We start from the raw sequence: 22,844 nt of genomic DNA, 5'->3' as shown, positions 1-22,844 counted from the left end.
GCTAGCGAGAAAATGCAATATACATGCTCCTAGTCACTTCATACATGTATATTGACCGATGAAATAATTAGCTTTTCAGAAACCGTTTTCTTTCTATGACCTGATGGTTTCAGTGTGCCCACATACTTTCATCTGGGCTGAAATACATATGAAACAAGAAGATGAATCAGATAAACAAACCAAAGTAGTTTTTACGTGTCCATATCCTTTATTCTGGCCTCGACATTTGTTTAAAGAATACATATCTAGCTACATATTATAAATAAGGCCATGGTTTAATGTATTTAATGTATAATGTGTACTTTATCTTATACATTTTACATCAATTAGATAAGAAAACGTGAATGTAGGGGTCAATTATTAAGATGAATATTTTTGGACTGATTTGACTTAATTTTAATCAGGGAGCTGGAGCTGCATGGCGGAAGGGATCATATAAATCTTGAATGAAGTCATATGGGTCATAGGTTGGAACCAGACCATTTAGGATTACTTTGTTCCCCGTTTCCTTTTTCACCTTCTCAGCTGGAGGCGCTGGTGATGGTTCGATCATCTTAACTGGCCTGGGAGGGTTGTCGATTAGGCAGTCAGGGTCCCAGTAAGGATCACAGTCGTAATCCATTCCTTTTATAATCACTGGAGGAGGGGGTGGTGGAGGAGTGGATTTTTGTGGTGGTGGAGGGGCAGATGTCACTGGCTCTGAGGCAGCTACAGGGGGAGAGGGCGACTCGTGGACAGGACTGAGTTTACAGTTTGGGTGGTAACGTGGATCGCAAAGTACAGGTACACCACCAGTGGGCAGGTACACAATATGTGGCTTGCATTGGGGGTCTTTTGAATTACACAGGTACATAACTTCCATCTTGGAGACAGGTGGTAAAGTAGGGAGTGGAGGCTGGGTTGTGGGTGGAGGCGTCGATTTTAGTTGAAGACCGAGGGTATTCTGGTATTTGGATGCATCAGTGCCATACGTGAGCTCCAGATGTCGCATCTGCTGATAAAGCAGTCGAATTCTGTCTATCTCATAGAGCTAGAAGAGAAACAGAGATAGTTGAACCAGAGAAAATACAGCTCATTTGTGCATTTTAGTAAACAACACTTCTATTTAGATTTTTACTGTATATTGCTGGCTGAGGAAATAACTTAAAGGGACAATTCACCCAAAAATGAAAATTCTGTCAATTTACTCACCCTCATGTTGCTCCAAACCCATAAGATTTTACTTAATCTTTAAAAAATTCAAAAGATTCAATAAAAGTGTTATCAAACAAATCCAAATGCATTGACCGGATTAATCCAAGTTTTGTGAAGCGATACCATCGCTTTATATGATGAACAGATTTAATTCTGGCTTTTAATCCAAATTGGTTTGCCATTCAATTAATATGGATTTATTTGAAGATGTCTTTATTGACCTCTTTGGATCTTCTAAGTTTTGATTACCTGGACTTTCAATGGAGGATTAGAAATATCCCAGATTTCATTTAAAAATCTTAATTTTTGTTTTGAAGATTAAAGGTAGGATAGGTGATTTTGGAAAGACTAACAATAGCAAGCTAGCTTTGAAAGCATAAGATCGCACTTTCCCTGCAAATCACTCTCCAAAGCAGACCAGAGGCTAACCAGTGACACGATGAGAGAGAGCGTTGGTGGAGGGTTGAATGCAACGCTATCAGATTACCTCATGTCTCATTCACCGGTGAGAAAACATTACAATACAAAGTGCATAATATTACAATAATAATGCCTTCCATTCTCGCTCAGTCTGCAATGGCGTAATGGAACGCACTGATGACGTATCATATCTGCACAAACAGGGTGCATGGAGGTATGCAAATACATATACGTTGACAGGCAGGTACGTTGACAGGCAGGTAGGACCGAAAGATGTGATTGGACAAACATTTTATTTGTTTTTTAATACATATAAATACATTTAGGCCACTTAGCATAGTGATTGCTATCGGGATGTGAAGAGACTTCAACCAGCATAACAAAAAAATGTTTTTGAGCCAAATCACCTACCCTGCCTTTAACCAAAGTCTTACTTTGAGGATGAGTAAATGATGACAGTACTTTGAATTTTTGGTGAACTATTCCTTCAATAACTTAAAAAACAACTTAAAACAATATTTTAGCATTTATTGATTAGACTTAGACCAATTTATTTAATAATATTCATCATTCATTTCATCAAGAACAGCTACATTACTGCTATTTACTGGTGGAAAAAAGTTTTTTATCAATAATAGGATAGAAAAAAAACATACATCGTTTTTCTTACCCCTTCAGTGTGCCCAATACTGCTGTAATAACGATAGTAGGACTGAAAGTCTGGATTTTTGTGATACCAGTTGGGGTTAGCCGTTCTCCTTGGGCGTGCATGTGCCAGAAAATCATGGGCCTGTTCAGAGTCAATGCTGACAGCTGGATTAGATGCTGCAAGAGAGATTAGTACTAATGCACAAGTAAATTTTGATTTTGATGGAAAAGTCTAGAAGACAAGTATCATACGTTACACTGTGTTGTACTGGCAAAAGTGAAGGCACTAACTGTTATGTCATGCATTATTGCATTTGAGATATTGCAATCTTACCTTTGTCTTTGGAGACTTTTGCTAGGGATGTGGCCTGCGACACTGCAAAAAAAATACAAAATGTGAAAACAGCGAAGAAATATTTAGCTGAATATTGATTTCATGAAGAAAAAGTTTTGAATGTAAATAATCATACCTGGCAGAATTACCAAGCACTGCAGAGCCCCATAAATGCACAGCACAGATGTCACCTGAAAACAGATTTGTTTTTGTACTACATTAACATCCTAATGTACTACATACTACATCCTAATTTTACCATAGAAATATTTGACACAGAGCTCATGCAACATTATTTAACTGATTAGTCTGATCTGTTGGTCAACAATTAGTCAACAATGTTAATATAAAAACATTAAGTACTTATGAGGTACTGCTATAGTAACGGCAACAACTGCATGTAAATGAAGGTCTTTATATATAAGTAATATATACCTAAGTCTATATATATATATATATATATATATATATATATATATATATAATCTGATCTGTTGGTCAACAATTAGTCAACAATGTTAATATAAAAACATTAAGTACTTATGAGGTACTGCTATAGTAACGGCAACAACTGCATGTAAATGAAGGTCTTTATATATAAGTAATATATACCTAAGTCTATATATATATATATATATATATATATATATATAAAGCCACATAACAAAAAGTCTCAAATATGTAATATTTTAAATTGTTTTACAAAATTCTGAGATATATTAACTTTGAGAACTGAAAGTCAAAATCACTCACCTTCTGTCTCATCTTTGGTCTCTCTTCAGATAGGAGAATTTCAAATGGTAAATCATTTAAATACTGGACTCAGTACTAGCAATTGCATCCTTACATTTGATTGGTTGTGAAGATCAAGAAGCTCCCTCCTCCTCCTTGACCTCCCATTCATTTTTACAGACATTTTAAAATTACTTAAAACAACGTCACCTGTTTTGTGGGCCAAATAATAATAAAAGCTTATCTGAAACTAGAGGTCAAAAACTTGTAAAATGTATATGTACACTTATGCATTATGAATGTTCCCTAATGACTAGCATTTTTCTTTTGTCTCAGTGACCTATACATAGATTTTACCAGTAAGGTATTATGAAAACCAGTCAGAACAGATACAACTACATTTCATTTGATTGATCTTATGGCATAAATCACACCATTAAGGGATCTATTATGTATATGACATGCTGTAAATCTGATCCCTCAGGAATGTTTTTGGTACAGGGTCGAAAAGTCATTGCTTCAGCGCTATATAATTTCAACATCTCCGCTGTCTGGTTTGAAAAATGGCTAGATGTGTGTGTTCAGGTGATGATAACATAAGCACCCCTGTCTTTAGAGGCGCCGCACAAAATTAAACCTTTACTCCAACAGAAACAGCTGGAGCTCTAATTTTGGACTCGAGAACAAAACACACCTCTTGAACCAAATCTTCTGAACTTTTGTTTTGATTTAAAGATTAAAAAAAAAAAAAAAAATTATATGTAAATTAAGCAAAGGGGCTATATGAGAATTATATTTTTTGGTTAAATTTTTTAGTTGCATATTATGTTGCACATGTGGTGGCAGGAAGGCAGAAGGATCAGAACACTTTAAGGCGGAGAAAACTAGTGAGCAGTTTGTTAAACAGGTGTGATCGAGCAGAGCTGGAATCTGAGATATGCAGGAAAACAGAGGGTAAATAACAGAAGGACTAAACATTAAGGTGTTATTGCACAGGTCCCATCCAGCCTCTGTACACACTCATCTTCACAATAAATCATGAAAAATGATCCCGTCATAACTGCACACTACATTGTGAAATCTCTCTCTCCCTCTCTCTCTCTCTCTCTCTCTCACACACACACACACACACACCAAAACACTAAAAAACACTAAACACTAAATCAAACCAAAACAATAAAAAACATTAAATACCAAAACACTAAAATCTGTTTTCTAAATTTATAGTTCTGACAAACACCTTTAACAACACATATGGTAAAGAAATACCTATACCAGGAACCATAATTTGTCACAAATAGCTTTTTCCACATGCTGATATAAATAGAAGGTTTGTCATACACACAAATACAAACACCATCCTTCGTGGCAGTGGTGGACGAAGTACACAAATCAAGTACTTGAGTAAAAGTACAGATACGTATAATAAAATATTACTCCAGTAAAAGTAAAAGTACTCCTTTCTCAATTTTACTCGAGTGAAAGTACAAACGTACTCGATTTTTTATGTACTTAAGTAAAAAAGTACTGATAGATAGATTTATTTTGCAATTTTATATAGGCTACTTAATTTACATTTATATTAGCACATATTTTTTATAATCCTACTGCTCAAAATACCTGGGATTTTCCCAAAATAACCACTATATGGAGTCAAGATATATTGTTGTTGTTGATATGGACTATGTTGACGAGAGTGATGTAGTAATGTTCACTGTGAAGCTTACACAGCGAAGTGCCTGAGAGAAAACAGATTTGACTATCTGATTTTCACCAGTAAGAAAAAAGTGTTTAAAAGCTTGTTTTGCAGAACATCACAGGTATACATGACATGAGAATAAGGCCTGAAGTCAGGAAGAATATTTTAAGGAAAATATAATTATATTTTCATAATGATTTTTTTCTTTTCAAACCTTGTCTGTGGTGTAAAAACACCCCTGGCCAAATGCCCCCAGAGGCCATCACTTCCCACTTTGATCATTACTGTAGTTACCATGTTCTTCTGAACATCACATCCTTTCTTTTTCCCTCAGATGTAACGTTAATCTATCTAGGTGGTTGAATAAAAATATTTGGACTTTATATCTAAAAATTACCTCAACTTAGCACCAGCAAGCAAGCTTGTTAGCTAGACAGTTAGCATCAGCTAACAATATTTACTTATTTTCAGTATGGTTGTGAATAAACATTCATATATGTCTACTCGACTAGTTAATCCAAACAATATAAAAATGTATACTGTTGATAAACAATATAAAAACAGACGTCACATAGGGCTAAATGCGTAGCATTTTAATAAAACTTTTAACGTTACGGCAGCGGGGAATATGAACGCGCATTAATTATTTTATTTAGTCTGTGTTATTTTAATGTTTCGTTGTATTTTAATGTTTATTTTAATGTATCGTAATGATTTTTTTTACCTAAAATAGAGACACAGATGTTGATGTGTATGCATTCAATCAGTAAAAGTAAAAGTTACTAAAAATAAAACGATTCCGGTAAAGTACAGATACTTGAAAAATGTACTTCAGTACAGTAACGAAGTAAAGCTACTCCGTTACTGTCCACCACTGCTTCATGGTTAAGTCACTAATATAATGCAATAAACATTAATGTAACATAAACGCTAATTTACTGATAAGACAAAACTAGGAAGGAACATAGTTATTTTAATGAAATGTGAGAGGATTCTGGGAATGCCAGTTTACGGTTTTAAAATCATACTTTAAATTAGTGCTGTCAAACGATTAATCGCAATCAATCGCATCCAAAATAAAAGTTTTTGTTAACATAATATATGAGTGTGTACTGTGTATATTTATTATGTATATATAAATACAAACACATGCATGTATGTATTTAAGGAAAATATGTTATGTTTATATATTAAATATATTTATATATAATATAAAATATAATAATATAAATATATAAATGTGTATACATGTAAATATTTTCAAAATATACACTGAATGTTTGTGTATTTATATATACATAATAAATAAACACAGTACACATACATACATTATGTAAACAAAAACTTTAATTTTGGATGCAATTAATCGTTTGACAGCACTACTTTAAATTCATTTGGTATTAGTGTGCATAATGTTTGGAGAATAGCTTTACCAGGTGCCGTTGCCGAGGAGCAGTTCATATTCCAGCTCAGTAGATGGCAGTAAACATTACGGTTAATACGTGAGTGCTCATGAAGAAGAGCAAACCGGCTGTTTACAGTCATGACGGTAGCAGTAATAAAACATTTGAGCAGCTAAACGAGTTTATTCTGTCGTATTGCAGAATACAAATGACGGCGGATAAGGAAGCAGACTGATTTGTAATAGCATGAAAAATAATCGTGTGTGCTGAAGAAAATGATCAGTCAAATTTTCATCTTGTCATCAAAGGGAGATCATCTCATTTATAAAGACTGTATCCTTTAACTGTACCTGGCTTACAGATGTTTTAGTGAGATGTTATGTGTTTATTTATGTCTAATTGGATGGTACAAAGATCACATTATAATGAAGCACTGCTTTTAGTGCGTTTCAGAGTCATATAACATGATCTTTGTGTTTATTAATTGTTCTTAACTCTGCGTGTCAGTCCGAGGAGAGGCGAGTAAAGACTCCATCAATGTCTTCTATGAGATGGTCACAGCGCTTAGTGGTGATCAAACTCCGGTTGTCATGGTACATTTATGTGTTTGGGTGATCTGATGTCTGACTAGTTGTTTAATAATTTTGCAGGGCATTATTGTGACTGTTAACGTTTGTTGATCTTGTTACAGTCACACAAAGATCTTCATTTCATCCACGTAAGGCAGGGTGGGCTTTACTGGGTGGCGTCCACCAAAACAAACCCATCCCCTTTCACCATAATTGAGTTCCTCAACAGGTTAACAAATCTTAATTTTATCAGTAATGCCGTATTTTATAATTACTCCTACAGCAGTTTATTACCTGTGTAGATGTCGTGATGATAAGCATAAGTTTTATGTTTCACAGATTAGCAGCTCTTACGAAGGACTACTGTGGCAGTTTGTCAGAGAAATCAGTGCGGATGAATTTCGCTCTAATTTATGAGCTGCTGGATGAGATGGTGGTAAATGTTCTTTCTTATTATTTTTATTGTCACACCAAACAAATAAGTCTTAAAAGCACACCGACTCTATATATTCTTCCTCTGATCACCAGGACTTTGGCTACATACAGACAACCTCAACTGACATCCTGAAAAACTTCATCCAGACAGAAGCTGTTTCATCCAAACCCTTCAGTCTTTTTGACCTAAGTAATGTTGGTTTGGTAAGTTACTGTTTCTTTTTTTTCATCTTCCTACTAAAATAAATCTTTTATTCTTTCCCCACATGGTTTATTTCTAAATATATTGGTGTTTTTGTTTAACAAACAGACAGCTGTGGTCTGCATTATAATAGCTGATTTTACTTTAAAGCAGCGGTACTCAAATTTTTTGACTCCAAGCAAGGCTCACCACTGCCAAAGAAATTTGAATATTTAAATATTTGAAAGTCTCCTGAGATATTTATGATAATTTTGCTATAATGACAAAGCTGCTAATTTTCAAACGTTCTATTTACTTACTTTTATTTAGAAACTAGGAGTGGCAATATTTTAAAATAATTAATAAAATAATTACAAGTAATTAAAATAATTAAATTCCATAATTCCAATAGCAATGTTTTTCATGATTTACTCTTTGACTTTTAATTATCAATTTATTATTATTATTATTATTGCACAAAAATTGTATATAATGTATATAATTTTATTAATTCTCACGACTTTTCCTAGCCTAGAAATCACACTTAAAATCTGTCATGTATATCGAGGTTTTCCGAGATCATGAGAAATCTTGTTCTTAAATCAAAATAATAGTTGTAAACAAATTAAAATAAGAACTATAATATCAGGTCAAATCAGAAGAAATTGCTGTTGTAACTTACAACAATTGTAAATCTTGTATTGTCTTATATGAAATAATTTTAAGCCATTTTGCGGCCCCCTTGGAAGTGTGCTGAGGCCCCCTAGTGAGTCCTGGCCCCCTGGTTGAGAATCACCCAAATGAACCATATAACTCATTTTAAATCTTAATGAGAAGTATAAACATTTTAATTTTCATATTTTGTAGTTTGGGGCTGAGACACAGCAGAGTAAAGTAGCACCTAGTGTTGCAGCCAGTCGTCCTATAATGTCCAGTCGAGGAGAGCAGGTGGGTTTACTTAGATTCTCATACAGATTCTTCTATGATGATCTTAGAAATGATTATGAATTATTTTGTCTTTCTCTCTCTGGCTGCAGAGTGGAAAGAATGAGATCTTTGTGGATGTGATAGAAAGGCTGTCTGTGGTTATTGGCTCCAAGGTGAGTACAACTCAAAGAACTATGTTTTGAAATAAAACTGCTAATTGCTAATCTTTTACATGTTATTCTTCTTTTAAGGGAGTTTTAATGAAATCAGATATTCAGGGAGAGATAAGAATAAAATGTTTTCTCCCGACCAGTTCAGGTGAGTTGGTTACATCTTGCATCCCAAGTTAACGCAGACTGTATATGTATATTCTATGGTTGTGTATTTCTTTTGTTCATCCTGTAGAGATGCGGATTGGACTGAATGAAGAGCTCAGTATTGGAAAGTCCCAGCAGAAAGGTTGAGTGTGCAACACTGATCAATACACATATCTCTAGAGGCTGTATATCTTTAATTACAGCTGTGATTAAGTCTGTTTTCTTCTGTTCTTCAGGCTATAGTTCAGCTGTTCGTGTAGATGAATGTAGATTCCACCAGGCTGTTAAATTGGATGAATTTGATACTTTCAGAATATTGAAAGTTTGTCCGAGCCAAGGAGAGGTAAACTGCTGCCACACTCACAGAAATGCACTTTATAATAATTTCTGCATGGATAACTGATGTTGTTGTTTTTTTCTTCAGCAAACAGTGATGCAGTATCAGTTGTGTGATGAGCTGCCGTGTGCGCCACCATTTCAGTTATTCCCCTCTGTACAGAAGGATTATGTCAACAGGTTTGTAAACTTATTTATGCATAACTTTGTCTTTTTATGTATAATGTATAAATTTGTTAGATTGTGCCGACATATGCTGACTATGCCAAAAATGTTAGGTTGAGCCTCAATGTCAGGAATATTATTGTAGATCCAACCCCTGGACACTGGATACTGTCAGAAAATATCTTTTTTGTCTGTTGCCCAAAACCTGTTAAACACCAAGCCTTGTCTGGCACCCAAAATGAGTGTTTTACTGCTTTTTGTCTAGTACCCAAAACTGTATTAACTGTCCTCTATCAGCCTAAGAGACAGACTGAGAAAGCCAGGAAAGAGCAGAAAGCAGGAGATGAAGTAATGAAGAAAAAAAAAATGACATAACTGATCAATGAAAAAATCAATAAAATGGTTAAATGATTATTATAAATGATTATTTGTTTAAATGGAATGATTAAATGATTATTATACATGAATGAAGGATGAATGAATATAAAAGAAAGAAAATAAAACAATGCAAATGTATGGTTGCTCTCTTGAAGAAACACACACAGGTTGCTACGAAGAATCCTTACATCCCTCAAATTTAAACTTAATTTTAAATTAATTTAATGTTAAATAAAATTTCATTTCAATTTAATATAAATTTTATTTAAATTGAGTCATTTTTTTTTATTGAGAGTTGGACATTGAAGACAACATGAGCAACACCGATTGAACTTCAGACTAATGAATTATGTTACTTTGTGGAATAATTGTTTATGTTTATCATTAATAATAAATTGCCCTATTTGGTCAATATTAGTAGCTTTATAAAATTGCATGCACACCTCTTGATCGTGATAAAATCACTGTAATGCTCATCCTCTCCTGGATTATTGCTTTAATAAATTTGCCTTTGCAGGGTGTTGATTTTTCTTAAGCTTAGATGTGATCTTCCACCTAAAAGGTGAGTGTACATACTGCACAGTGTTTAAAGGGGTCATATGATGCGATTTCAATTTTTCCTTTCTCTTTGAAGTGATACAAGCTCTTGGTGCATAAAGAAGATCTGTAAAGTTGCAAAGACTAAAGTCTCAAATCCAAAGAGATATTCTTTATAAAAGTTAAGAGTCAACCACGCCTACCTAAAATGTCTCGTTCTAACACGCCCCCACATATCTATGTCACTATGTGGGAAGATTTGCATAACGCCGCCCAAATGTTCACGCAAAGAAAGAAGGCGTAACTTTTATTCTCCCTCTAGTATTGTTGCTGCCGCCGCCATGTCGTGAAGACGCTGTGTGTTTCGTTGTGAAAGCGAAACTACTTTGTTTGGCCTTTCAAAAGAGGACGATATCCGCTTCGTCATGCCTGGAGCTGATCCGTGCTGGGCGCTGAGGAAATACATCAACTTCGCGCAGTGGATCGTCGGATCGGCTTCTCAGTCTGGTTTTATGTTTACGCAGCGCGATGCAATGCAAAGTGTAAAAAGACAGTATAAGTCATTATAATCCGTAATTATGTCCCCACTGGATGCAACAGATGCCTCGTTTATAATAGCTTTTAATGTTTTTGTCTCGTCGCTCCGGTCGGGACAAGGCATCACAGTATGGTGAGGGGCGTAACATTTCCGTCACACGCTTGAGGTATTCGGCCAATCACAACGCACTGGATAGCTGGCCAATCACAGCACACCTCGCTTTTCAGACCGATGAGCTTTGTAAAAATCGAAGCGTTTCAGAAAGGCGGGGCATAGAGGAGAAACAATAATGTACAGTATGTGGAAAATAATGTGTTTTTTGAACCGTAAACCACATAAACACATTTCATTACACCAAATACACAAAATAATGTTCTTTTTAGCAACATCATATGACCCCTTTAAAATGACATAATCAAAAAATTTGTCAATATGAGTACATAGTTACATCACAACTATTGTTCTTTACTTTTTCCTGCAGTACGGCTCTTAATGTTTCCATCACTGTTCCTGTGCCAAAAGGCTCCGTAAGGTCAGATTTTATGCAACAGCATGATTATTAGTGTTATTTAGTCTTACGGACCATCTATAACCCCTGTTTCCCTCTCTATTCTGTACAGTATGTCTCAGGAGCTCAGTAGTCCTGACCAGACCGCTGAACTGCAGCCGAAGAACAAAGCCCTGCTCTGGGAGATCCCACGATTCCCAGGAGGAGCGCAGTTGTCAGCACTATTCAAGGTGATGTTATTATATGGTCATTTGCTTGACGCAAATTGTCATCAGTCACTGATGATGTATATTCTGATCCCACAGGTGGATGTTCCTGGTCTAAGCTCCGCCTCTTTGCTGGAGGTCGGCCCTGTCAGTATGTCATTCGAACTGGCCAAACAAACCTGCTCCGGCCTTCAGATCCGCTTCCTCCGGCTCGCTCCAACTCAGACAGGACTGTCGCAACGTTGGGTTCGATATGTCACTCATTCTGACTCCTACACCATACGGATATGACCTAACCAGATGGAAAGAACAGTGAACAAACTGCTGTGTGCCTCTTACAGCCACAACATTTTTTTATTTATTTATTTTTAAATTTTGTTGGGAAGTAATAATCTATGCATGTGAACACATTTGCAGTTTTGCTCCTTTCATTTTTCATTCCTCTCTTTTTGAGAGAGACTGAATCTAGAAATTTCTTGGAGATATAACAATATTGTGTCGAGTATGCCTGTCAAAATAGTGTTCCTTTATTTAAAATAAAATAAGCCCAGTGGTGTATAAATATTGAATATGTATAAATGACCTATTAAAAAAAACATTTAATTATTTTGTCATATTTTCAATAAAACCTGATGTAAAAGCAGTCAAGCAGTTATAAGAGTGTATGATTTAGATTTATAGAAGCTAAAAACAAGTTTAAATTATGACATAAAAAGTCATGACAAAAATGTTACATTATGAAATAAAAAGTCAAAATTATCATATTATATGTCCATTCCTGCCCGCGATTAAAATAAAATAAGCCAAGTAGTGTATAAACACTTAAAATACATGAATTGACTTTTTTGGTTTCATTTAAACTTGATGAAAAAGCAGGTATAAGAGTGTATTCATGATTTAGATGTTTAGAAGACATAAAAAGTTGAAATTAGCTTGTAAGTCAGCAGTTACTTTTGGACTTCTCATCTTATAATTATGACTTCGCATCACATAATTTTGACTATCTTATAATTTAAACTTTTGTCTTAAGTATGTGTTTTCTGTCATAATTTCTCATAACTTTGTCAATTTTGTCTTTTTATGCAATTTATACAACTTTTTTGTATGTCATAATTATGACAGTATGTGATCATTTCTACTTTTTATCTTATGATTATGGCATTTTTGTTTTAATTTAAACTGATGTCATTTTTGACTGTAAATCGTATCTTTTTATGCCATAATTATGACTTAGTATGTCACAATTTCAACTTTATATTGTACTTATGACTTACAATCTCATAATGTAGACTTTTTCATCTCATAATTATGATTTACCAAAGCATGGATTTTTGATTTCATAGTTTATGGTGAAAGAGTGGATGACTTCGGTTCAGTCATCCCATGTCGGCACAAAATGCAGCTGAGTCTGACAACAAGAGCAAAAAGAAATCCCCTCATTAGTTCAAACCAGTGTGTGTTGTGACGCCTTCACCGTGTTCTGTGAAACATCTCCCTTCAAACTATAATTATAAAGAAAAAAAACAACAACCATCTATCACATAAATGGCCCACCCGAACAATGACTGTGGAGATATTACACTGACGGATATAGGGAAAACCTCTCAGAGAAAATATCTCTCCTTTGATGTCATCCCACACTGCCACTGGATAGAAGCACATCAAAAGATGTCAAGTTTGACCCCCTGTGCTATCAAAGCACGGATGAGCTCTAGTACCTCACTATTCTCACATGAACTATGCTGTACGTTTTAGTTTGGGAAAAAAGATACTGTGTGACTTATATAAATAATATATAGTATTATACTATAATTATATTGTACTATATACAGTGGGTACGGAAAGTATTCAGACCCCCCGGACGGCCAGCTCTAGGAAGGGTTCTGGTCGTCCCAAACGTCTTCCATTTAAGGATTATGGAGGCCACTGTGCTCTTAGGAACCTTAAGTGCAGCAGAATTTTTTTTGTAACCTTGGCCAGATCTGTGCCTTGCCACAATTCTGTCTCTGAGCTCTTCAGGCAGTTCCTTTGACCTCATGATTCTCATTTGCTCTGACATGCACTGTGAGCTGTAAGGTCTTATATAGACAGGTGTGTGGCTTTCCTAATCAAGTCCAATCAGTATAATCAAACACAGCTGGACTCAAATGAAGGTGTAGAACCATCTCAAGGATGATCAGAAGAAATGGACAGCACCTGAGTTAAATATATGAGTGTCACAGCAAAGGGTCTGAATACTTAGGACCATGTGATATTTCAGTTTTTCTTTTTTAATAAATCTGCAAAAATGTCAACAATTCTGTGTTTTTCTGTCAATATGGGGTGCTGTGTGTACATTAATGAGGAAAAAAAATTAACTTAAATGATTTTAGCAAATGGCTGCAATATAACAAAGAGTGAAAAATTGAAGGGGGTCTGAATACTTTCCGTACCCACTGTATATTAATTAGTGCATAGTACATATAATTAATAATTTATTATAATACATAAATAAAACACTTAATATAATTAATAAAAAATAAATAGATGCGATTATTCAGTGTTATTATTAAAAATATATATTAACCTCCTGAGACCCAGAAAAAAACGTTTTGTGAATTTAGTTTTTTTTTCACGTCATTACATTGTTTAGAGCAAAAGAAAAATTATATTTTATTCATATGTTATGCTATGTCCTCTGTAGAGGACACCAGGACTCAATTAAAAAAATAAAAAATAAAAAGACATGAATGAACATGAGTAGGCAAAAACAATTAATCATCAATAAATTTTTTGGTTTTAGGATTTTTTTTATACCAAACTTTGTATAAAGATGATTCTCAACTATGTTATGAAAGATATAACAGGGTGATTTGATATACCATTTTGCTTTATGCAACATGTGTGTAAAATGGCCATAAGAGGGTTTACCGATTATATACAATGTATCTATATATTGTATCTAATTTGCATATTAATGTGTTCTTGGGGCAAAATGAAAAAAGAAGTGTTATATGGGAGTAATAATTGTAATAATATAATAATATCTAATATTTCATAGGAATATTGAAATATCATTTATTTCCCTATTCATTTGTTGTGTCTCATATTTTGATTTGAAACCCCATAACATTTTTCTGAGATGTTGATTTATGACATACAGTTTAAAAATTTGTCAGATTTAAATGATAAATTACAAAATATTATAATATTTCCATAAGAGTGTTAAATTTGATCACTAAATTAATGTCAGCCATTTTTAAAGACCAAGGAGAGGGAGCGGTCATGGTGAAACTTCCAAACATTTGGTATCTCTGAAAAGCCCTGAATGTGCTCTGTACAGGACATCCAGACTTAAAACTGTGACATGTAAGTTTTCAGAGAAATTCACTAAAATATAATGTCCTCTACTGCGGACAGAAGGTCTCAGGAGGTTAAAAGTTAAATAAATAATGTATTTCTTTGCTTACTTGTACGTTCCCTCAACCGCCACTTGGTTTGTTGAATCGCTCTACTTGGCTTTTGTGGGTGGCAGATCACGTGACCAAGTAGCTCCGCCCACCGCCAGCTACCAGGGAACGATTGAACACCAACAGGAGCTGCTGTTTACACTCTGTGTGCCGTAGCTGTGTGTTTTCCTCCACAAATTCCCACGGCCAAATTCTCCCTCATTATGGGGGACAAGGCAGGCACCCGGTAAGTATTTGTTTTTAAAGCTTTAGACCTCAAATAAATTTTGTTTGGTATCATTCTTTTTGAAATTATAATGCGAACAGTAGGAAAGCTAATACTAGCTGAATTTTAAATGGACGTGGATGTATAACCTGACTGAGCATGATGGAGAAACAGCACTTAATGTGCAAGTTTATTATATTGAATATGTTTTGTCTATATAAATTTGTTATAAATATGTATTAAACGTTTCCAAAGGCTTCATTAGAAGTCCGTTCATCCTTTAGCATTCATGTCGCATAGCCTGGCAGCTAACAACAGCTGCCCACATCCTCATACTGCTCTTACTGCTTATTTAATGAAACTTAGCATTATTAATATTGTCAGCATGATTGTAGTAATACTGGGCTTTGCAAGCAAACTAGTTCTCCCAGCATGCCATTTGCTGCTCTCCACCGTTTGTTTGCTCTTGCCATCTGCTGCTTCACTTTAAAATGTTCCCACCTAACGTTACATTTACAAACGATCAGCTTTGATAATGCCTGTGATTATTCATGCACTAATTTCTCTTATTCTAAAGGGTATTCAAGAAGACCAGTCCAAATTGCAAGGTAAGATTTTTATATATCATCACAGTTTTGGTTTCCACACGTTGTAGTTACAACCCTGTCTGTTTTCACAGCTTACAGTATATTTGGGGAAAAGAGATTTTGTGGACCATCTAGATCATGTGGACCCTGTTGGTCAGTGGTTTCAGATAAACGGTTCAATTGAATTTTAATGGAGAAGTGAAAGTCTACTTAAATTCACTGACATAAATCATATTCTACTTCTGCTACAGATGGTGTGATTCTGGTCGACCCTGAATATCTCAAAGATAGAAAAGGTGAGCTTGAAAGCATCTTTGTTACTTATTTGGTATGAATGCGTTGAAATGACAATTGTGGACATTGTGTATGTTGGTAACCAGCAAACTGTAGATACTATAATTGCATATTATTTTGTCTAAATAATAAAATAATAAACAAAAACACTAAAAATGAAAATCAATAAATTAGATGCTAGAATTTCTGCATTTCAACATTATAAAGTACAACATGAAAAATTGATATTCATTTTGATATTTGTTGTCTAAAAATTACAACAGTGTTATTAAATTATTACTTTTTAAAGTTTCAAGAGAGCATTAGATGATTGCAAAGGCAATCTAAATGTAAATACAAGGAAATGAGCATGCACAATTAAATTATATAATACCAATATATCAAGCATCCCTACTGTTTGGTTTTCCAGTTGATGAATTTGGAAAGCTTATCACATATAGAACGTTTTTCCATACTTTATGACAACTTATTTAACATCATATGCAAATGATGTCTCACTTCTGGTGTAAACTTTATTTGTTTTTCCTCCAGTATTTGTGACCTTAACCTGTGCGTTCCGGTATGGCCGTGAGGACCTTGACGTTCTAGGACTTTCCTTCCGAAAAGATCTTTACATCTACACTTTTCAGGCCTATCCTCCCATTCCAGAGGAATCTAAGCCCCACAGTCGTCTGCAGGAGAGGCTTTTGAAGAAAATGGGCCAGAATGCTTATCCTTTTCATTTCACTGTGAGTTTTTTTTTAAATCTTTTAAATTATTGCGTTGTGATGCTTAAATTCACTTGTAGCATTTAAAATGCATTTAAATTATTATTTTTTAGTATTTGTTTTTAATTCTTATTTTATACATGTATTTTTGTTATTTATTAAGACAAAATAGTATGAATTTATAATATTGGCCATTTATCAGTTATACCATGAAAATAATTATTGGTTTGGTATCAGACGTTAACTTTAATGTACCTTTTTAAAAAAAAAGAAAAAAAAAAAGGGAAGTACTTGATCAGAATCTTAAGTTGAAATATTCTTCTGTTTTTCAGATACCACAAAACTTGCCATGCTCTGTTACTCTGCAGCCCGGGCCTGAGGACACAGGAAAGGTATTATCACTCATGCGTGGCTCATTTTAACACAACAAACCCCATCTAACACCTTTAGATTTGTCACCCTGTTTTGCACACACCCTGTTTGTGAAGCTTGGGCGAACTTGTCCTTTGTTCATCTCCGTCTTTCTCACTCCAGGCCTGTGGTGTGGATTTTGAGATCAGGGCTTTCTGTGCCAAAACGATGGAAGAGAAGAACCACAAAAGGTTTGATTATTTACAATTTCCTGCCCATAATCGTTTATTTTCATTGTTAAAGAGAGTTTAGATCTTATTTGAAGCTTATTTCTTCCTCCACAGGAATTCAGTGCGACTAGTGATACGTAAAGTCCAGTATGCTCCTGAGAAACCCGGCCCACAGCCGATGATGGAGATGACGAGGAGTTTTCTCATGTCAGACCGGTCTTTACACCTGGAGGCTTCACTAGATAAAGAGGTATCATACTGTTTGACCCTCATAATGCATTCGGTGTGTATTGACCTGGAAGAGATCAATACCGAGAGATACAAACATTTCTAAAAACCGCATTGTTTTTAGTAAGGGAATGAAACTTTGCAAGTGCTTCAAGACTCTCAAAATACACATAACCTATTTATTTTTTCAGATTTTTTATAATTACTTTTTATAAGATATAACCATTAAAATGTTACATGTTTGGAGTAACATTAGGTGTCAAAAATACATTTTGTTAAATTATCTATGAAGTTATATTAGTGTCAAAAAACTTTTATAAAATATATAAATATAAAATATAGCCTTTTTCCTATCTATCTATCTATCTATAGTCTATCTTTCAGTCATTCAGAATTTCATTCACTCATGAAAGAGAAGTTGCTGATCAGATACAATACAGTTTATGACTGTTCAACGATTCTTCGGGTCCAAATGGACATGCAATGCGAAAATATTACAGATTTGAATGCATCACGAGAGTTAACACAGATCAGTGCTAGTAATAAATAATTAACCTATAATTAATCTTGATTTTCTCACCCAGCTCTATTACCACGGGGAGCCCATCAGTGTTAATGTCCATGTCACCAATAACTCAACCAAGACTGTGAAAAGGGTTAAAATATCAGGTGAGTTACAGCCAACAGTTCTCCTATTGCTGTTTGACATTATTTTCATATCGCTCTCATCATCTATGATCTGGTATTACCACTGACTGTACTGTTTACATTTGTGTCTCTGCAGTACGACAGTATGCTGATATCTGTCTCTTCAGTACAGCACAGTACAAATGTCCAGTGGCTCAGATAGAGGCAGAGTAAGTGTTTTATTTAGACTGTATAGAAATCATTCTTTATCTGAACTTTTAGTTGTCTTTTATTCAAGATTTATCATTGAGACATCATTGAGAAAACAAACCTGCCCAAAAATGACACAAAAAACATGTCGTCTTCTTTGGTCTGTTTGCTGAATTTGTAATAATGTGTACATGGTTAAAGATGTGTATCCGTTCCATCTCTGTGTCCTGCAGCGATCAGGTGGCATCCAGCTCTACTTTTTGTAAAGTGTACACACTCACACCCACTCTCAACAACAATCGAGAGAAGAGAGGACTGGCGCTGGATGGAAAACTCAAACATGAGGACACCAACCTGGCGTCCAGTACTATGTGAGTAATGCCGTACTTTTTGCATATTTTACCCATATGCTCAGTGGTTACCATGAAAAAACACCTATTTATTTCCTTATAAAATAGTAATATTGTACAGGTGCATCTCAATAAATTAGAATGTCGTGGAAAAGAATACACGAGTTTCACAATTTGAGTTGAATTACTGAAATAAATTTACTTTTCCACGACATTCTAATTTATTGAGATGCACCTGTAGAAATACAAATTAGCTTCATTAACACATACAGGCATATTTGCAAAAATCTGGTTAAGCATTCAAAATGTTCACAAAATGGAAGTTCCTACTTGAATTTCTACTCTGCCATGAAAAATGTTGTGGTTGGTAAGATTTTTTAATGTCTTTGAAAAAAGCCTCTTATTCTCACCAAGGCTCCATTTATTTGATCCAAAATACAGTAAAACTATTTTAAAATACTATTTATAATAGTATTTTAAAATTTAATTTATTCCTGTGATACAAAGCTGAATTTTCAGCAGCTGTTACTCCAGTCTTCAGTGTCACATGATCCTTCAGAAATCAATGTAATATTATCAATGTTCAATATTATTATCCATGTTGAAAACCATGTTGCTTAATGTTTTGGTGGAAACCATGATACATGAAAGTTCAAAAGAACAGCATTTATTTGAAATGGATTTGTAAGATTATTAATGTCTTTACTGTCACTTTTGATCAATTTAATGCATCTTTGCTGAATGCTGAATAGGAAAAGGAAAAAACCTTACTAACTCCAAACTTTTGAGTGGTAGTGTACAATCAAAAATGGTCTTCTTGCGCATGATTCATCAGTCTGTGGTTTACCATTGGTGCCAAAAGTAGTTGATTTCCCTGTTTCACAGTGTGACACATTGCAGGAGTTTTGTGTTGACCTTAATTTTTTGAAGATAAAGAGAGAATTTAAGGATTCTGTTTGTGTGTTTGACTGCAGCGTGAAGGATGTGAGTAATAAGGAAGTTCTGGGTGTCCTGGTGTCATATCGGGTTAAAGTCAAACTGGTGGTCTCCCGTGGAGGGTGAGTCATGTGTTCTGTCCCACCTGCTTCCTCTCTACAGTCACACACTGGGGAACAGTTTTGATTGTTCCGTAACAGTCCACAAATATTAAGGACCGCTAGATGTTGGCGTTGGTTTAGAAATAATAATTGAGATTTAATGTCACAAGTGATTTATTGTGTGTGTATGTGCACAAGATTGATGGTATGATTCAATTCTCTGTGGATATTAACAATAGTTAACTAGTCCGTTTTTGAGGTTGACCTTATTTGATCTTTTTTTCGGTTTGATATTTTCAGTGGTGGTGCTTTAGTTAGCGTGCTGTGCTTTAGCTGTTAAAACTTTTGCAGGATGCTGTGAGCCTTGTGTTTTATATTCCCTCCCTGAACCCTCGCCTCTCTGTGCTGCTTCGTTCTGGTTATCAGAACATTTTGTCATTCTCCCATTGTTTTATGTCTCTCTTTCTGTCTGTTTCCTTCCCCTCCATCTGTCTGTTGCGTCAGGCTTTTAAGCAGCTTGCTGGAGAGGTAAATACATTCATTGTGCATGGTGTTTTGCTGTAGTGTCTCTAGGTCTGCCATGAAAAGGAGATCTGCATGCTGTTCAAAGCTCTGCTCAACTTTACCCTGATGTTTATCTGATGTCTGATATTCATAGTGTTAGAGCACTAACCTTAACACACATGAAGCCGCATATATGGATGAATCTCACTAAGAAATGTCTAGTTCATATTTGTATCTCTAAATCCAAAGAAAGATATTTTATAATGTAAATAATGCCTATGTTTTGGGCCTCTTTATTGCACTGGGGAAAATCATCCTGTATAGATTTTTTTAAATACATATATATTAAAATAATTTAAGTAAAACAAATACTGCTAGAATGATGTATACTTTCAGTTGTACTTTACAAATTTATTAAAAAAATTAATTACATATATATATTTTTTAAATAATGAAACCTTTTTCACATGACGAAACCAGCTGAATCGTTAAGCTTGGCAAATGATGATGGTCATATTATATATGTTTTTTGAAAGCCTTCATTTGTATGTTTATTCCTTTACAAAGACAGTTATGAGTTATTTTAAACATGAGATTTTATTTTCAGTAATAATATATAAAAACATGGTAAAAAATGAATCAAAATGTTACAGTGAGACACTTAACAATGGAAGTGAATGGGGCTTAATTGTGATGAACATGTCAGAATCCCAAAAAATTGTAATAGTTCTACAGTAGTTTGCTGGTAACACTTTAAAATAAGGTTCTATTAGTTAATGTATTAACTAACATGAACAATACATTTATTACAGTATTTATTAATATTTGATAATGTTAATGAAATTACAGTCGTTCGTTGTTAGTTCATGTTAATTCACAGTGCATTAACTAATGTAAGTAAAAACATATATTGTGAAATATTACTGAAATACAATTTAAAATAACTGTTTTCTATTTTTATATATTTTGCTGAATTTTCAGCAGCCATTACTTCAGTGTCACGTGATCCTTCAGAAATAATTTTTATATGCTGATTTGCTTATTCTGTGATAAATAGAAAGTTCAAAAGAAGAGCAATATTGTTTTGATTTTGAAATATGGGCTAATCAGTTCGTGAGAGATTCATCCTCTTATAAGCTCTTGCACACCTCAAGTATTTCAAATGATGGCAGTGCTGGTTTTGTGCTGTTTTTCTCTTTCATTCAGGGACGTCTCAGTAGAACTGCCTTTTGTCTTAATGCATCCAAAACCCACAGATTCCACCCTTTCACAATCAACCTCAGGTTTGTGCTGAGAAATTACTAAACACAAAACACCTCATTAATTGCACTAAATAGGCTGCATGGAACTGTGGCAGGACCTCCTTTATTAAGTTACTGTTACTTTTTTGTTCAACAGCTGCTCCAGTGTTGGATCCACCAATTGACACCAACTTGATAGAGTTTGACACAAAGTAAGCAAGAGATTTTTTTAAAAAAATTTTTATATAAACATTAAGCATAATGATCATGTATCTCTCTTGTTTTAAGCTTTGTTTTTTCTATGTTACTCTTTCTAACAGCAGTTTCACCCCAGATGACGACATTGTATTCGAGGACTTTGCTCGCTTGCGGTTAAAAGGAATAATCGACAAGGAAGAGGACTGCTGAATTTATCATCTCATTCATCATGAACAGAAGCGCTTCTCATTAAATTGTGCATCTCATCTCCTCAGGGGTGTAACAATGAAACAATTCTCATCTCATTACGAAAGAAGCAGTATTGGGATATTTTACTGAAAACTGGAGAAACTTAAAAGACTAATTAATATGCATATGAAAAGGTAATGAAAGTGAAAAAGTGAAAGTGAAGTGACATGTGGCCAAGTACGGTGACCCATACTCAGAATTAGTGCTCTACATTTATCCCATCCAAAGTGCACACACACAGAAGTGAAAAGTGAAGTGACATGTGGCCAAGTATGGTGACCCATACTCAGAATTAGTGCTCTACATTTATCCCATCCAAAGTGCACACACACAGCAGTGAACACACACACACCGTGAACACACACCCGGAGCAGTGGGCAGCCATTTTTTTGCTGCGGCACCCGGGGAGCAGTTGGGGGTTCGGTGCCTTGCTCAAGGGCACCTCAGTCGTGGTATTGAAGGTGGAAGAGAGCGCTGTACATTCACTCCCCCCACCTACAATCCCTGCCGGTACGAGACTCGAACCCGCAACCTTTGGGTTACGAGTCCGACTCTCTAACCATTAGGCCACAACTTCCCCACTCCCCACTTAATGAAGGAGGGGATTCCAGGGAATTTCATATGTTTTTGCATAGGCATGTAAAATTATATCTCTGAAATTGTGCCAGCTCTTATGTTATGAACAGCAAAATGGTGAGATTTGCTCCATATTTATTCCTTTACAAAGATGGCCATGAATTTTCATGTGATCTATATACAGTATGGACAGATGGATGGTTTCATTGACATGGGCTGTGCATGTTTCTCAGTGCTGCTGTGAGGATCATGTGTGATTGAGCACAGGATGTTA

At 34.9% G+C, this 22,844-nt stretch overlaps 3 protein-coding genes across 4 annotated transcripts; 2 read left to right on the top strand and 1 right to left on the bottom strand.

The window, feature by feature from the left end:
* Window positions 1-317: 317 nt before the first annotated feature.
* Window positions 318-3,369, bottom strand: and3 (actinodin3). The gene is made up of 5 exons (XM_016470518.1): window positions 3,350-3,369; window positions 2,733-2,787; window positions 2,597-2,638; window positions 2,285-2,439; window positions 318-1,030 (listed from the first exon to the last, which is right to left on the bottom strand). The coding sequence occupies exons 1-5, from the start codon at window positions 3,359-3,361 to the stop codon at window positions 401-403; spliced, it is 894 nt and encodes a 297-aa protein (XP_016326004.1). The 5' UTR covers window positions 3,362-3,369; the 3' UTR covers window positions 318-400.
* Window positions 3,370-6,534: 3,165 nt separating this feature from the next.
* On the top strand, window positions 6,535-12,193 carry LOC107675998 (AP-4 complex subunit mu-1-like). The gene is made up of 15 exons (XM_016470512.1): window positions 6,535-6,763; window positions 6,938-7,023; window positions 7,122-7,228; window positions 7,339-7,435; window positions 7,528-7,638; window positions 8,483-8,563; window positions 8,653-8,715; window positions 8,794-8,860; window positions 8,948-9,001; window positions 9,096-9,202; window positions 9,284-9,375; window positions 10,256-10,300; window positions 11,295-11,345; window positions 11,434-11,551; window positions 11,627-12,193. Exons 1-15 carry the CDS (start codon window positions 6,706-6,708, stop codon window positions 11,816-11,818), a joined length of 1,329 nt encoding a protein of 442 aa, XP_016325998.1. The 5' UTR covers window positions 6,535-6,705; the 3' UTR covers window positions 11,819-12,193.
* Window positions 12,194-15,042: 2,849 nt separating this feature from the next.
* On the top strand, window positions 15,043-22,819 carry arrb2a (arrestin, beta 2a). Of its 2 annotated transcripts, none has more exons than XM_016470549.1 (16): window positions 15,043-15,202; window positions 15,759-15,789; window positions 15,861-15,921; window positions 16,020-16,064; window positions 16,594-16,790; window positions 17,102-17,161; window positions 17,304-17,371; window positions 17,465-17,600; window positions 18,163-18,247; window positions 18,363-18,435; window positions 18,649-18,786; window positions 19,740-19,823; window positions 21,513-21,589; window positions 21,705-21,759; window positions 21,871-22,137; window positions 22,593-22,819. In XM_016470549.1, the coding sequence occupies exons 1-15, from the start codon at window positions 15,180-15,182 to the stop codon at window positions 21,953-21,955; spliced, it is 1,218 nt and encodes a 405-aa protein (XP_016326035.1). In that variant the 5' UTR covers window positions 15,043-15,179; the 3' UTR covers window positions 21,956-22,137; window positions 22,593-22,819. The 2 variants fall into 2 exon arrangements, with proteins under 2 accessions (XP_016326035.1, XP_016326034.1); XM_016470548.1 differs by having other exon boundaries at window positions 21,868-22,137.
* The last annotated feature ends 25 nt before the right edge of the window (window positions 22,820-22,844 follow it).

This window comes from Sinocyclocheilus anshuiensis, unplaced genomic scaffold, assembly GCF_001515605.1.
Source record: "Sinocyclocheilus anshuiensis isolate Anshui unplaced genomic scaffold, SAMN03320099.WGS_v1.1 scaffold2012, whole genome shotgun sequence".
NCBI classification, from domain to species: Eukaryota; Metazoa; Chordata; class Actinopteri; order Cypriniformes; family Cyprinidae; genus Sinocyclocheilus; species Sinocyclocheilus anshuiensis.
Note: the sequence above shows the minus strand (reverse complement) of the source record. Positions and strands in the feature narration are given on the sequence as shown.